At 43.3% G+C, this 17286-nt stretch overlaps 1 protein-coding gene across 3 annotated transcripts in view; it reads left to right on the top strand.

Annotated features, from left to right (window-relative positions):
- The window catches only part of LOC121326830 (ephrin type-B receptor 1), a 382350-nt gene that overhangs the window by 192205 nt on the left and 172859 nt on the right, over positions 1–17286 (top strand). For all 3 annotated transcript variants that reach the window (XM_041270396.1, XM_041270397.1, XM_041270398.1), the window contains exon 5: positions 5596–5931. In XM_041270396.1, the coding sequence (XP_041126330.1) occupies positions 5596–5931 (336 nt within the window). The remainder of the gene's footprint in view (positions 1–5595; positions 5932–17286) is intronic.

The raw sequence follows: 17286 nt of genomic DNA, 5'->3' as shown, positions 1-17286 counted from the left end.
CAGCCACGTCTGCATTGTTACATTGAACTTAGGTGTTGAATTTAGTAATTATGGACTTTGTTGGAACAAAGTGGATTTGAATGGACTGAAAGAGCCACAAGTAATTACACCTGCCTTGTGCAATTAGATATGCTATGCCTTATTAGAGCATCAATGATTCATAAGCAGGAGCAATACTGTGAACTCCACCCCATATATTCTGTTAGTCCCTTCTGCACCAGTATTAGATTACAACAGCCCGGTATCTGTTATTGCGTATTTGCAGAAAAATAAGGTTATGAAATATTGTATTTGCAGAAAACTAATATTGGCGTGAATTACTGTAAAAATTAAATTGTGTTTTAAAATAAATAGATTTGGATGCTGGTTGTTCAGGGGCATTGTACACATATCTGTCACAATAGTCAACAATCCACTAAACACGTTGAGTACAAACATTAAACCAAGCCTATTTGGATACCCATAAATCCATTCAATAAATTAAACAAATGAAAATGGCTAAGAGCTAATCAAGTGGAGGTCCCAATTAATTTCTCTGGTATTATATTCCATTCCATTCATAATTCACCATATATATATTATATAAATATATATATATATATATATATATTATATATCCATATATATATTCATATTAATTATCATATAAATATGTTTTTTTTAAGGTTCAAAAATTGACTTCAAATTTATAATGGGCCTTTGCTGGCGGAATTCTGCAGGAATAGTCCATACATTTCAGCTAGCATGGGAAGTATACATTTTCCTACCAAAAACTCCTCCAGGACGAGTGGAAGCTAGCATAATCAAAAAACAACCCCCCATCTCTCTCTATAATCTCTATTGTCTCCTCTGAGCTCCTGACAAGTGTTGAGCTGCCTGCCCCTTCTCTCTATAATTCTATGTCTCCTCTGAGACCTGACAAGTGTGTCAAAACTCACAGTGATTGTACTAAATTCGAGTCTCTTCTGCTGGCCTATTTTTGCTGGGACGGCACATGAGCTTTCCTACAGCGGGTACCAATTAAACACCAAACTCTTGACAGTAGCTAATCAAATACTTAGTAGCTCCATCACAAGCACATGGACTTTAGTTTGTATTTCTTTTTTATCAGCAGTATTCTGGATAAAAGTATTGAAAAAATAAATACATTAAAGGCCATAATTGGTAAAAAAAAAAGGAAGCATTTAAAAAACTAGCAGTGAACTCAGAAAGTGAAGTTGGGAATTTCCATATGCACTATGATGGCATAAAAAGAGATTCATGATAATTTCATATGAAATTGTCAGCAAGACAGGGTTCTTTATATGTGTGGTTCGTAGTACTGTATTTAGAATCCATTGTTGTAAAAAATATCTGAGATTGAATAAAGTACTTTCAATAAAATTGTTAGTCTAACAAACCGAGCAACTTTTAAAAAAAGCTCATCATGAGCTATATTCTTATACCGCCAAGGAATGTCCATACCAAGTTCCATCAAAGCTGTTCCTTTTACTGTTTAATCTTGTTGATAGCTTTCACACAGGTGATCTTTTTAAATTGAACAAATCCTGGAAGCGAGATGGTCTCAGCTTAGCCCCAGTGGACATTAGTGTAATCCACATCATACAACAAACATCACATGGTATACAACAGTCTTGAGAGAAGTCCAGTACTTCACATTACCAAAAGGACATTGCAGCCTCTGAGAGAGTCTGACAAAGAGAGCTAATCCCAGGGCTTAAAGGAACAAGCTTTAGAAATGGTCTGAGGGAACTGAAGTTATTTAACCTAAAAAATGAAATTTAGGGAAAACTTGATGGAAGTCTTTAAAATCTTGAAAGGTGTTGACATAGTTAACCCTAGCCAATAACCCATGCCAACACAGGACAGAATCCAGGACCAGAGGACACAGTTGGAAATTAAGTGAAGACGTAGAACAGAAGGTAGGAGACACTTCTTTACACAGAGTGGTGAGGGTATGGACTGGGTTGCCATATTAAACCATTAAGACCCAACTGGACATCGTTTCAAGGTGAACCAGCTACTCTTGGTAAATTTTCTTATGTTCTTTCTGACTGGCAGGCAGGGGATTTCTAGGTCAGAATTGTGATTGACTGTTAAGTCAACTGCAGACATAGTGTCTGCCTTTGTCCTCCCCTTTCATTAAATACACAAACCTGCTGAACCGTGGTGGGAATTCTGCTAACCCCATTCATTAATATGCACAGTGTGCACCTATTTAAGACTATACTTATGTATCCAGTGTTTCCTTCCTATCCTTGGCTCTCCACTCAAAATGCTACCTTGTTGGCCTACGAGTGCTGTCCTAGTGCTGCTGTTTTTATTCACTATTACAACTGTATGGCCACAGAGGAAAGCATTTATATTGCACAGTATTTACAAGCTTGCTTTGCTTAGAAAGAAAACATATTCTTATTGCATTGTTGGCAAATCCTGTTAGGAATCTTAGTCGATCATCACTGAGGTCAGGGGGTTGCTTATCTATTCTAATTGCAAGCCACTGAGTAAGAGGCAGCTCGAAATAATGAACATAGATGAAACTTCAAGTTTCTTTATCTAAAGTGCTAGTGAAAAAAAGGGAGGAGAATGGGCTGGAACCAGCGACCACACACACTGCAGCAAGCATCTTAACCACTATGCCACAAAGCTCCTCTGCATTCAAGATTTTAGCCTCATTTTATCTCACCGACAAGGGACATAATCCGTAATGGCCATTCATCACACACCACTATATGTTACACAAGATCTAAAAATATTTTTTTACTCTATTAATCCATCTGGGGTTTTCCATCAACGGTAATTAACATATTTAAGAGGTCCACTACAATTTTAGCGTTGTGGTGTTAAGATCTGACCCCAATGTTTGAGAAGAATCATTAAGTCGGGAGTTGAACAGTGCGAGTGGGCGTGTGTGTGTGTGTGTATGTGAGAGAGAGAAGGGGGGATGGAGCCAGTGCATTGAAGGAAGCACATTAATATCCAAGCACTGGCTGTGGATCAAAGAGACTGCAAGGAACAGAAGCTGCAAGATAATTAAGACAGAAGAAATACATATTCTAAATATCACATCTCTCTGGGGTTTCTGCAGACTGAAGCAGAGAGTTGAGGATTTTGACAGTTGTTGTGTTGGTAGGGAACACCATACAAAGTGCGCATCAAGCACCACCGTTGGTTCAGCTGATGCAATATAAACTAGAGGGTCAAGGATTTGACACGTCTTGCTTAGAAAATGGCCCACAGCTCTAGACTCATGGTTCTTGAACTAGTTTCTTTCTCTTTTCTTCAAGAACAAATTCCTTTATGAATCACTTATTTTCAATATTTCTTGTCGTTTTTTTTTACATTTTGTTTAAATACACCTTATTTAAATATGGCTAAATGTGGGAGAAATACAGTAGTGCCGCACTCTCCATACTGAAACAAACTAGGGTATTGCCACAAGTATCCCAGCTCTCTGAATGCCATTCTACTTATGTTTCTTTAGTTACAAAAGTCAAGTTTAGATAAAATAAAACAGAAATGGTGAAATGGTCTAGTGATCTAAAAAGAAATTAATCTCTGCTGGAGGTATGGGTTTATTTCTTTTTTAAATGTAAACATTTTTTTCTACATATGTAAACTACACCACCCACTCTATATGTCGTGGATGTCTGGGTCCAAAATAAATCTGCTGTATATTGAGGGCCACGATATAGCGAGAGACCCATAGAAAAACAAATAGGCTAACAAGTACTGTACAACCAGTACCTCATTTTATCAGGGGCGTCAGGGTCCAGTATAAATCCTCTACTCAACCTGCTTTTTCTCATTTTTTTGTATAAAAATAATCACACCGTTTTTATTTGTACAGCAGAGGGTAATTGCTTCTCATCAACGTCAGTCTCCAATTAATTTCATGAGTCTTTTTCTCCTTTCGCAAATGCACAAACCCACTGCATTGAAGAATCCATTCCCCAACAACAACATAGGAAGCTTGTTGCTAGGGAGCTGTCGTCACTGCCTTGTGACTTTTGCTAGTGCATTGCTGACACACGTGAACACCTCGGAGACAGTAGACTCGGAGACAGTAAAAGTGCAGTTAAAGCACTGCTGCACTGTTTTAATCAACAAAAATGAATCAAAAAGTCAAACAAAACACTGCTCACAAAGCCAAAAATAAAAGGTCAAAACAAGCAGAGCCTTCACTGAACTTCACTTCACTGAAAACAAATTTAGCAACATAAAAACACTCAGGAAATTAACCCCATCCCTGCCAACCACCACCAAATCACCACACAACAATATTTACAGACAGGGCCCTGCCCTGCCACACTGTAGCATTGTGTTTAAACTCTTTGCTTCTATGTCAGTGTGGAAGGGGTGTGGGTAATTCACTGACCAGGAGACAGACAGGTGTACTTGGAAACACCACACAGGTGCCCAGTTTTATTTTGGACCGGTTCTTATTTTTCTCCGGCAGAGGGCACTGTTGACCAGGGGCTGCCTATCAACGATGATAGACAGCACCACGGAAATACCACAGCTGGTACACGAACAGCAAGTGCACTCGCAGGTGCTCAAAGAAGTAATAATGAAAACAGAAGGCGAAAAGAACAAGGGAAAATAAAACAGTAATAAAACTACAAATAAAATGTGCTGCACTCGGCAGCGTTATCCCGGTCTCGGCTACCCGCACGACCCGGATCACCGTCCTATTCTGTCGGCTATCTAGCCTGCTCTTTTACAATACGCCGGGGTCTGCCCAAGGGTTCCCCGCTCTCTCTGTCTCGCTGTGAATCTTTCTTTCTCCCGGCTGATTCCCGGTCCTGAATCAAAGCTTCCGCACTCTTGATGCGTCTAAGTGGGCAGACCTGAGGAAACAGCAGAGCGTTATTTTATAGGACCAACAATCACCCAAGACCCGCCTCCCAGCCATTCAGAGAGGGGGAAAGTCCACATACCTACTTTCCCACCTCCCTGTGTCACTGCCATGACTCACAGGCGGTTGTTGGGCGACTGCCGCCCTCTTCCTGCAGCCCGTGAACACGCCAGCAGAGTCAGTACAGATCTCTCCCTGTTACAGTCAGTTTGACTTAAGATCTGAAGAAACAGTCCATGGAGAATTCAGCATGCTTTTTGGGTGGAAGTGTCTGTTTGAACAGTGCAAGATGACAGATTAAACCCTCTGTTAACCCAAAGAGGACATCTTCAAATTTCAAAATCATGCCTCTTTTCCCATTGAAGCGATGTTCACTTTGCCTGACCAGGTTTCAAGTACTTGGTGCTGCCTACCATTGGTTTCATGTGCAGTCTACAGCTCAAAAGTCATAGATTTTCTTCAAGTATCATGTTTTTATATAGTTCACTTTGCATTAGACTCCCAATTGAAACCAATTTTTATCTTTCTCGGTCTCTCTGCTGATAGAAACAAGCAGGACTGATTCCAAATTGCTTCAAATTACATCCTTTTCCTGGGAGTGTTTCTTAAATGCACACATTCCTAAAAAAATCAAATCAAATAAATAGAGACAACCTCTCTCTCTCTCTCTCTCTCTCTCTCTCTCTCTCTCTCTCTCTCTCTCTCTCTCTCTCACTCTCTCTCTCTCTCACTCTTAGGTGTTCCTTCAGGCCCTCGGAACGTGATTTCCATCGTGAATGAGACCTCCATCATCCTGGATTGGCACCCCCCACGTGAGGCAGGTGGCCGTGATGATGTCATGTACAACATCATCTGCAAAAAATGTAGCTCGGACCGCAAGACGTGCACCCGCTGCGACGAGAATGTGGAGTTTGTGCCACGCCAGCTGGGCCTCACCGAGACACGCATCTACATCAGCAGCCTCTGGGCGCACACCCTTTACACCTTCGAGATCCAGGCCGTCAATGGAGTCTCAAACAAGAGCCCCTACCCGCCCCAGCATGTCTCTGTCAACATCACCACCAACCAGGCTGGTGAGTCCCACAACGCTCATCCATGACTAGAAAAGCACGCAATCCTAGAATATGTCATAATACTAAAATAAACTGGGTAGAATGATTTGATGAAAAGCTTAAAACAGTTGAATGGGCCTATTTTTTGATGGATTTTTGGTAACTGTTTTGCTGAATTACTTCAAACACAACAAGAATCAAGTTTGTACTGTCTAACACAACAACATCCATATTGGTAAACTTTTAACCAAACACAGACAGAAAGCATAATTTTAGTTTAACTGCCCCTTTATGTACATGACTTCAGATATTAATGGGGTACATATAATGGCTCTCACACAGTCAGCGGTCACCTTTCACAGTTTAAATGTGAGTGAAACGTTCGACCCTAATAAAAAGTGTTAACATTAACAAGAAATGACTCAATACAATTGTATTGTTCCTACACTAACAGTTTGATAGTAACCAAGTGATATTATGAGGAGCTTGTGGCCCATACATTTCATTGTTTCATTGTGGAGGGTGATATTAACATGAGTGATATTAAGCAGGTTTGACTGTATTGTGGAAAAATGTACACTGTCCCACCACTAGAGAGAGCTATGATGCTTAATGATGCCATCTAGTGAGAGTTGAGGGAATCAATTGTGTGACATAGATAGAACAAATAATTTAAAAACAACACACATATTCTGTAATTTTGAAAGCTTGTTCAGCTGCATTAGAGACGATTTCTGAAGAAATACTGTCATCACTCATCACTGCTTCTCTCCCGCTTGCTCTGTCTTTCTCTATATTCATCCCATCCCTCTTTTGGACAGCTTTGTCTAGACCCTGCCAGATTGTGAGGCCTAGGAGAACTGTGAGTGCTTATTAAAGGAGATTAAGTGGAAATTGACCTCACGCTTTTTTTTGGGTGGGGGGACGGGGGGGGGACGACGACACCTTGTTTTAGACATGACTCCCAGCGATTTGTGACACACGCAGAGGGAAGAGATCACTTGGGGATGTTGCAGTAATGTTAATGTGAAACCAAGCAAGTCAGCAAGTGCAGCATGTTCCAATTGTGAAATGAATGGTGAGATATTTTTAAAAATGTAATGTGGTTCATTATTAATATGCAGGAACAATTGTGACTGTTGGGTGTGCTACTTACTGTAACTTATTAGAAAGGATTATAAAAGAATCACTTTCAATATGTAGCACACACTTCTTTGTAAAAGGGCTGCCACTCATGTGACAAACCAATTTGTTACAGAAATGTAATCCCTGGTCATGGGCTGCATCTCACTGTTACACTACTCAATCGGACGGATTGTGGGCTGATCAATGCTCTGTTGGCAGGTGCTTCCACATCGATGACTGCTTTTATTACTAGAGAAATCACAATGCTTTGCTGCCTTTAATTCCTTTTATTTACCCAAACCTGACTGTCAATTGACAGTGTTAAAGCAGGTAATTCTTGCAGCTAGTGACATGCTTTGAATACAATGTTGAGGTGAATGACATAGGAAGTGCTAGATGACTTGATGTAAGGCATGAGTGAAAGCTTTCTTTAAACTAATATGGTACCAGATATCGTTTTTTGAATAAATGTTTGTTAAAACATGGGCTACTTACAAAACTACACATGCAAGACCAACACAGTGAATGGAGTGCAGGACCGGTATGATTCATGGAATTATATCATGAACTGCACTCAACTGAGTGAGTTCAGTAGTAAGTCATTACCAATGCCAATCTAATTCCTTTGTGAAAGTTAGATTCTGCATTGCCAGTGTGTCAATTAGTGCTGATTGAGGTTCAGGGTTAGCTTAACAGCACATTGCCATCAAATTAAAAGATGTTTAGGGGCAATTAAGTCAGATGGCACAAAAACTGTTTAATTAAAACTGAACCTGTGGCTGTGACAATATAGCCAAAGTGAGGAGAGTCAGATGGAAAATGCAGCAAATGAAATACTTTTAATTAAATAATAATTACCAAACAAAACAAAAGGGCACGATGGCCAAATAAAAAGACACACAAAGCAATCTAAACAATAACTAATAAACAACTAACAAAACACTGTAAACACACTCTCACTCTCACTCTCATTCTCACTCACTCTCTCATTCTCACTCACACTCTCACTCTCCCACTCTTACTCTCTCACTCTCACTCTCACTCTCTCTCACTCTCACTCTTTCACTCACATTCTCACTCACGCCCACACTCTCACTCACTCACACTCTCACTCACACTCACACTCTCACTCTCCCTCACTCTCACTCTCTCACTCACACTCTCACTCTCACTCTCTCACTCGCACTCACACTCTCACTCTCACTCACACTCACACTCACCACTACCAAACAGGTCCGCTCACTCTAACAAACACTCACCAACTAACACTCCCAACCACTCTCCTTTTATATAGGTGCCTGGACTAATTGATTAATTAACACCTCATTAGTCCAGGCACATTCTACACATTCCTCACACAAACTCATTTACTCAGAGATCCACCCTGCAGACTCATTCACATGTATTTGGCAGGGAGGGGGTTAACAAAAACAAACAAACAATAATACAAATCACACACTATAGGGGCCAGATGGGCATTTCATCACATCACTGGCCCCAATGGTCCTCCTCCCCCCTTAGTCCCAAAGTCCCGGCAGAGGGAAGCAAGCGGTCCATGTGGGCGGCCAAGGTGGGAGGTCCTCTTTCTCCCCTTGTTGAAGGAGGGTCAATTCATAGCCCGACGCCCTCTTGGCAGGACCGAGACCTGGTGACAGGGGACTCGGGCGCCTTCAATGGGGCGTCGGGAGCGCAGGCAGGCGACCGGTCGGCTGCAGCCCCAGGCAGAGGTGTGAGCCCAGGTGACTGTGCAGCTACATCCGGGCAACCAGGGGGATTGTAGCAGGAGACCAGGCAACCTCCTGTGCCTGGTGGTGCGACGACCTGGAAGTCAGGCCCAGCGACCAGAGGTCCAGACATGGAGCCCGGGTTTTTGGGAGCCCAGGCCGAGGGATCCAACCCCCAGGCATCGGGCTATGGCACAGGGTTGGTGGTGGAGGTGGTCTCCTCACTCGCCCCCCACCCCCCTTCTTTGTAGCCGGCAGCTCCCTCTTCTGGGGCTCCGGCCACACTATCTCCTGCAACGAAACTGCTGTGGGAGGAGCTGGTCTCCTGCCCCCCCCCCCCCCCCTTTGTAGCCAGCAGCCATTATATGTACCATCAAATGAACCACACATTAAATTTGGCTTTAAATAAATTTAGACTAATTAATTACATATGTGCTTAAGGAAATAGCTCACAACTCTTTAGTAAGATTCACTTAGGAATTATCTGGACTTATCCTGTTGGTAATTGTATTTCAATAAAAAGGTGAAGAAAATTGCAGTTATTTGTTACAGTTTTAGCTTAGCAGAGCTAGAAAGTGTGTCCTACCTCAAATGATTGAGTTGTAAAACCTACAGTATCTGTATGAAACATGTTTTAATAACTATTAAGCTTTATTTAGTCCATCAAATATTATTTTAAAACCTTCCCATTTTGTTGATTTGCTGTGCTATTGTCTAAACGGTGCCATTTGGAATACTAGATAGATCCTGGACTGCAGTATGTTCCTAGCTGTTTGCTTTCTAAGCAACTGGGGCAAGCAAGCGAAAAAAAAAAAAGCAACAATCCAATATCTAAATTCACTTGGGCCTCTCATCACACGATCGGCGTAAGGAGAGGTGTAGTCACAAAGTCTAAGAGCAAACCTGTTTTTCATAACATCTACTTGGGGATGCAGAGGTTACCCTGGTGTATCAGAAGTACTTATAGTTTCTAGGAGATATTTTATGCCCATAGCAAGTTCCACTTTAAAAATTTCTACTGGCATGCTTTAAATTATTTTATTTCGAAAGGTGCTAATTTGGTTTGTTGGGCACTGAACTGTACTGTACTGTGCACGATTTACCAGTAAACCTCAACGATCCCTTTCGCTGTGAATTGAGTGCTTCTGAAATACAAAGAACATTATAACTTTTCACATTACAGGTTTAACCACCTCAGTCCTGATCTGAACACATCCTGCCTGCCATGAGTCTGTCTCAAGCAGTAGTTGCCAATTGTTCTGAAATATTAGATTTTTCTATTTTAGTTTATTTTCAGGCAGAAAAAACTTATTTTCAGAAGAGATCAGTTACATAACACATTAACCTGATGTTAGCTACACCATAACTGTAAAGAAATATCATGTTTGATAAAAACTGCTGTGAATTGAAAAAAAACAAAAAAACAACTTTGATCATCCTAAAGCACTCTAATATTTGCGTTTGTTTTGATAGACTTCCTGGTTAAATTAATTTAATCAACAATTTATAGTTGGCTAGAAACATTATAATGACTGGTTTGTTTTAGACAAAATCATGTTTTAGTTATGAGATGTATCAAAATATACAAAAGAAGCACTTTTGATTGAAGTTTTCAAAATAATAATACAAAATACAAACTCACTAAATTCTTTACTTTTGCAAAAATATAATAGAAATTAAGAATTTTCAGTCATTTATTGCAAACCATGATTTCAGATTGTGTTGGCGGGTGAACTTTTATCAATAGTTTATTTGCTGTCATTATAACCAACCAGCTGCTTCTCCTACTGACTGACATGCTTTCACCCAATAACATGACCCAGAAGAAACTGATGACCTGAAATGACCCAGAATTGTAACATACATCCTGATAATAAGGCATAGAAACGGAGCACTTTCTTTACCCAGTGAGGTAGCAGATACCATGTTTTTAAATGAAAATGTTTCTTATAAGATGCTTTTTTCAGAACTGCACATTTGAGACACATATAGTTAATGGATGTACAGAACAAAGATTCATGGAATTGTTTTGTTACCTACAGTTACTTTAAAGGGTTTATATTGATTCCAGTTGGGCTCAGATGAGTCTTTGTCTTACTCCATAGACATTCAACATCCCCTTAACTTTCAATCAAGTGGAGTGGAAATGTCTACTTTACACTTCAGAGATTCGGCTTTGGTGACCCTTTTTAAAAAATGGATCAATACTGTATATAGTGGCTGACTGGCCCTACATCAACAGTATTAACACATAGGCTAAGTCAGCTTTCCCCTTAGTTATTTGAATTCACTTCAGAATCTATTGCAGCAGCTACTGGAACTCAAGGGGATATTATGGCTGTCCTTTCATTTGTTAAAACCCAGAACAATCAAAAAAGAGTTATGGATCTTGAAGTATAGCCAACCACAAATGAAGTCTTTCTCTTTCATAATAATAGCATTTTCCTTTATAATTTAAGAAGCTTGAATGATGTACTCTTAAGCAGCTTTAAAAAAAAAAGTAATCATTTTACTGTACCCTTATGTTTTATGATGTAAGAAGTATGTGTTCAGTTTTTTACATAATCTGTGTAAAGGTTCAGGTTCCAGAGTTCAAGAGCTGCTCTTCAGTTCCTGTAATGTGTGTGAGACAGGCTGCAGTATATATGTTATGGACTGATGCCAAATTCGGGCAGTTGCCGAAATGCCCAGGCAGTTCGCAAAGTGCACAGCTGCGGTGGGCAGATGCCGAATTAGCATCGAATTGTATGTCATTTTAACATCTGCTCTGGCTGGTCAACTGCCCACACCCACCCGGGAGAAGAACATTTTTTAATAGAAACAGTATAATACAAATAGAGGGTGAATTACCTTTGTTGCCTTTAAGCGCAAAAGCGCACCGCCACAATACAGTAATACAATACAGATTTTTGAGTAGAGTTGCGTTGTTTGAATGAGAGATCATTCAATATCAGCAAGACTAATAATCACAGTTAAGTTTAAATCAATCAATCAATCTTTATTTTATATAGCGCCTTTCATAGTGGACAAGATGCAATAAATACAAGAAAATCCATAATACTTAAAATAGAGAAATGCATAATACATGATATACATGATAGTAGCATAATACATAGTACACCAAGTTCAGTGGAAAGGGCATAAGAGTGGAAAGTACACAATACATGATAGTAACAACACGTGAAATAGTAGTAGCATCTATTAACAGATATCAGGCTTAAGGAGCATGGAAAGCAAAAGTGAACAGGTGGGTTTTGAGAGTTGATTTAAAACGAGCTATGGTCGGAGCATCACCTACCAAAGCTGGCAGAGAGAGTTGGAGCCATGAAGCTAAATGAGTGTTGTCCAAGTGTGGTGCGCTTTTGCTTGGGGATAACAAGTAAGCCAGAGTCGGAGGACCTCAGTTTGCGGCCAGGGACATAGCGAGTCAGCAGGTTGAGGAGGTACTCTGGACCTATGTGATGAAGGGCATTGTAGGTGAGCAGGAGAGTTTTGAACATAATCCTGAACTTTACAGGTAGCCAGTGCAGCTGAGCAAGACGGGGGGTGATGTGAGCATGTTTTTTACATCTGGTAAGGATCCTGGCAGCAGTATTTTGAACTAGCTGCAATTTCTAATTAGGAGATTTTACTTTTTTTTTTTCATTGGCACTAGGATGCTTCCATAGGAAAAAAATCGTTTTAAAAGTAAAGAAAATGAAATAGACCCCACTACTTGATCATACTTGATTTGGGAGAGCTGTTCTTTCAGCACCACATGCAAAGAGAACTCGGGCTGCCTTGCGTCAGTCTTGCAAGTTTACCTTGTTTCTATGTACGCTGTGGGGCGAGGAAGAGTCGATTGGTGCCGGGTTTAGGACCCCTTTAAATGCTCGGTCCAGTGGGTTTTGTCTTATTCCAGGTATACTTTAATGAATAAAACAAACTGTAAGTGCTATAAAGGTGGTTCTTGTTCTATGTAAGCTGTGGGCAAGGCTTAGTCGATTGGTGACTGGTGTAGCATGAGTAACTGCATCCTATGAGAATGTCACGTGATCATAGACATAGGAATCTTTATGAAAATAGAGGCTACGATTAAAGTAAATAGGCAACAATTGATATGTAGACTAAATGTTACAGATTTGTCATTATATATTAGTTTTATTAGCAAGAAAGATGATTATATTTTAAATAATACAAATAGGCCTATATTTACTGGGTGAGATGCAAGTTAAACCAAACAGAACGTTAGGTTATTACCATAACCCTGGTTCCCTGAAAGAGAATGACAACCATTACCGAATGGAAAAGAGCCCTCTCTGACTGTCAATCACTAGGCATATATAAAAAGCTGCCCTATCAGGGCCCTGCTGTGAGGAGGAAGTCCCTTCAACCTCCTGCTGAACAGGGATGTCCTCACATTAACATATCACCATTTTCTTTCGAAATCAGAGGTCAGCTGGGTTTATGACCTCGAAGGGTAATAGTTGTCATTCTCTTTCAGGGAACCAGGGTTATGGTAATAACCTAAAGTTCCCTTTCAATGGAATGATAGCCATTACTGAAATGGAAGCTGTACCAAAGCTGCCGTGGCTCCAGATTACCGACAGTACAGCCTCACGGTGACAGCCACAGAGCCCACATGAAGGGCGTGCTGCCTGCAACACGCTAGAGCCCAGAGAGGGTCTCGCTCGGTTTGTAACATCAAGGCGGTAAAAAGGCGCAAATGTCTGACTATTGCAGCATTGCATAGCTCATCTATGGAGGCGACACGAAGGAAAGCCCACGAAGTTGCGTGGCCCCTGGTAGAATGGGCTGTAATGTTCCCCAGTAAGGGGGAGTTCATTTGTTCATACGCCAAGCGTATAGCATCTGCCACCCAGTGTGCTAGACGTTCCTTCAATAGGGCCTGACCTCTAGTGTGGGACCCATAGCAGACAAACAGCTGGTTGGACTGTCTCCAGGACACCGTCCTATCCAGGTAACAGTGCAGAGCCCGAACTGGGCAGAGCGTGTGCTGTCTACGGTCCTCCACTGACTCGTGTGGGGGAGGTCTGAATGTTTCCAAAACTACCGGTTGGTTAATATGGATTGGAGATACCACTTTGGCAAAAAGGCTTGATTTGTTTTTAATGTTACCCGCGAGTCATTTCCAGAAAACCATACATGTGTCATCGATGGACAGCGCATGAAGCTCACTTATTTGTCTGGCAGATGTAATGGCTATTAAAAACGTCACCTTCAAGGAAAGAGGCTGAAGTTCTGCTGACACCATGGGCTCGAATGGGGGACCAATAAGGACCTGCAGTACCAGTTCTAGATCCCACTTGGGGACCATACTTTTCATGGGAGAACAAAGCCTCCGAGCCCCTTTTAGAAATTGCACTGCCAGGAAGTGTGCCCCAGGGGACACAGAGTCAGTTTTATCGTGGCATACTGATATTGCTGCTAGGCATACCTTCAAAGTGAACACTGATTTTCCTGTGTCAAACAGGTGTTGCAAGAAGGTTAATATTGTCTCAATAGGGCAGGTCACAGGATCGTGACCTTCAGCAATGCACAAGTCTTGGAAAACATCCCATTTGTATGAGTACTGGGCTCTAGTGCTCGGCGCCCTAGCAGACTGTAGTGTTTCTACCACTGCATCTGGCAAACCTCGTCTGAATAGACGGCTCTGTTCAACAGCCAGACCTAGAGTTGGAGCTGGGCTGGGTTCAGGTGCCATAAAACCCCCTCCACTTAGCTCAGGAGTTCCTTGCGCAGCGGGAGCTGTCACGGTTGACCCGACAATATGTGGGAGAGGAGAGCAAACCAGGGGCGCCTTGGCCATCTGGGTGCAACCAGAAGAACCTGTACTCTCTCCACCCTGATCCTCTCTGGTGTCAGGGATATTAATGGTAGTGAAGGGAACGCATACAAAAACCCCTATAGCCAGGGGTGAGCTAGCGCGTCTACTCCCAGGGGACCCTCGTCTCTCTCCATGGAGAACCATAGGGGCAATGAGTGGACTAGGCTGTGGCAAAGAGGTCGACCTGTGCAATACGGAATCTCCCCAAATCTGTTGCACCACTTGGGGGTGCAGTCTCCATTCCGAGCTGTCTGTAGCTCTTCTGGACAGGAGGTCTGCTGCCTTGTTGTCCACACCGGGGAGGTGAGCTGCCCTGATGGAACGCAAGTTTCTGTGCGTCCAGGACAGGAGTCTCTGTGCTGCGTGGTGAAGGCCTGGCGAGTGCATGCCACCTTGATGGTTTATGTAGGCTACTACTGTGGTATTGTCCGTCCGCACCAGCAAATGTTTGTGCGCTAATTGCTGGCGAAAATAAGATAACGCCAGGTTCACTGCTTGCAGCTCTTGGGCATTTTATATGAGCTTACTGCTAATGTCCCATCCACTGACCTCTTATTCCTCTCCCATTCCAGACAGCTCCCCAGTCCAGGTTGGAGGCATCTGTAGTGACCACTTCCCTTCTGTGAGGGGATCTGAGGGGAGATCCGAGGCGCAGATTGCCAGGATGGTGCCATCACTCCAGTGTCTTCCGGCATTGTCTGGACACTCGCATCAGCCAGTACCGATCTTGGACCAGTTGCACCTTGAGTGTATTTACCTAGACTTGAAGCGGGGGCATTCTCAGCAGCCCTAGTGGAAAGATTCTCGAGGCTGCTGCCATCAGCTTCAACAACCTTTGATATATTTTGACCTGTAGGAGAGTGTCCTGAATAGGGAGAGTGTGGCCTCCAATGACCAAATCCTGTCTTCCAACAGTGAGGCAAGCATGTTCACAGAGTTCAGTTTGATCCCCTGGAATACTGTGGACTGAGACGGTATGAAGTTGCTCTTCTGTTGATATACTGAGAGCTTTAACTTCGTCACATGATCTATGACCTATTTTTTGTGCGCCTCTGCAAGTGCTTTAGAATGCATACAAACTAGCCAATCGTCCAGATAGTTCAGGAACCGAATACCCCACAGTCTGAGTGGAGCCAGTGCTGCATCCATGCACTTTGAAAATGTGCGGGGTGTCAGCAATAGGCCAAATGGCAGCACTCAGAATTTGTACGAGATATTTTCTGTGCGCGGGACGGATTGGGACATGAAAGTAGCCGTCTTGCAGGTCGATCGATGTGAACCAGTTGCCCGGTTGGACGGACTGGTGGATACGTTGTGCTGTCAACATGTTGAACTTCCTCTGTTTGGGGAACAAGTTGAGGACCCTCAGGTCCAGAATTGATCTGAAACCCCCGTCCCTCTTTGGCACCAGGAAGTACCTGGAGTAAAAGCCACTGAGGGTATTGCTTGGACTTACCAAGCACACAGCTTTCTTCTGTTGAAGATTGGTGAAGTCCTGTTGAAGGAGTATCACGCTTGATACTATAAGGGTGGCAGACCTAAGTGGAATTGTAGACCGTATCTGTGTCTCATTGTCGATAGCACCCAGGAGTCCTGGATGCAGCCTTGCCATGGCTTGTTGCCGTTGGTCAGTCCAGTTGTGGGGCGGGTTTGGTGACAGCCAGGGCCCCTCAGGGGCAGTCACCCTTGGGCTTGGGAGGGGGCGGGTCTTTATTATGCCCCGGCCTCAGTCTCCAACCGGAGAACCGGTTAACCCTGGCCGGCGGTGGTCCCTTGCCGCCGGCTCTGCCTCTGCCTGCTTATCTGCTCTGGGGTGGAGGGCGATGTTCAGGCCCTTTTGCCCCAGCAGGCTGTGAATGCCACCTTGGGAGCTGACGGTAAGCCGGAAAGCGCAAGAATTTGGAGGACACTTCTGTGGCCTTGTGGGACCTATCAAGGTTCACATCAATGGTCGCCACAAATGTCTGCCCCAGTGTAATTGGGGCATCCAGTAACACTACCCTCTTGGTCTCCACGACCTTGGCTTGCGTCAGCCACAAATGCTGGTGAGGTCAGTTAACGGATTTGCCACCGCCTGGAGCTCCCCTATGTCTGCCTTTTTGAATCTTTCCTGCAGCCTCTCTGCTAACTGTGTTTGATAGAGCACCAGTATAGCCATGGCGTTCGCTGCTCTAACTGATAGCGCTGCCCATGGGTACTCCTTCTTCAGCATAGCATCTGTTGTCCTGTAAGGCTTAGACGGACAGGTTGGGTCCTTGGTGAAAGTGGAACCTTGCACCAATACCGTGACCATGTCCCCGATAGTGGGGAATGAGGCGAGGCACGCTGAGCCCTTACAGTCTCCGCTAGCTCTGCAAAGCTCTGTTCGGCTGAGCTTGGGCACGGAGATTGACCTGGGGGGGGGGTGGTGGGGGGGGGCTGCCTGCCTGCTGGGAACTGGACTGACCTCATTCGCCCATGGGGCCCTCTGAGGGGATAGGGCTGCACTCCTGCACTTTGTTCTTTTTGAGAACTTCCTGTACAGAGAGCAATCCAGCTCACCTGCCAGTGCTTTGTTCGCATGATCTGGCCCTAAGCATCTGGCGCAGGACTGGTGCTCATCCTGCCTGCGCAGTTTCGCCGTGCACTGGTCACACTGGTGGAAACCAGTGGAGGACCCAGTTGACTGCACTGACATGGCATCGTAAGCGGGGCTGTTGC

The sequence above is a fragment of the Polyodon spathula genome, chromosome 14 (genome assembly GCF_017654505.1).
Source record: "Polyodon spathula isolate WHYD16114869_AA chromosome 14, ASM1765450v1, whole genome shotgun sequence".
Classification (NCBI taxonomy): domain Eukaryota; kingdom Metazoa; phylum Chordata; class Actinopteri; order Acipenseriformes; family Polyodontidae; genus Polyodon; species Polyodon spathula.
The sequence above is the reverse complement of the archived record's forward strand: the minus strand, read 5'-3'. Positions and strand labels throughout refer to the sequence as shown.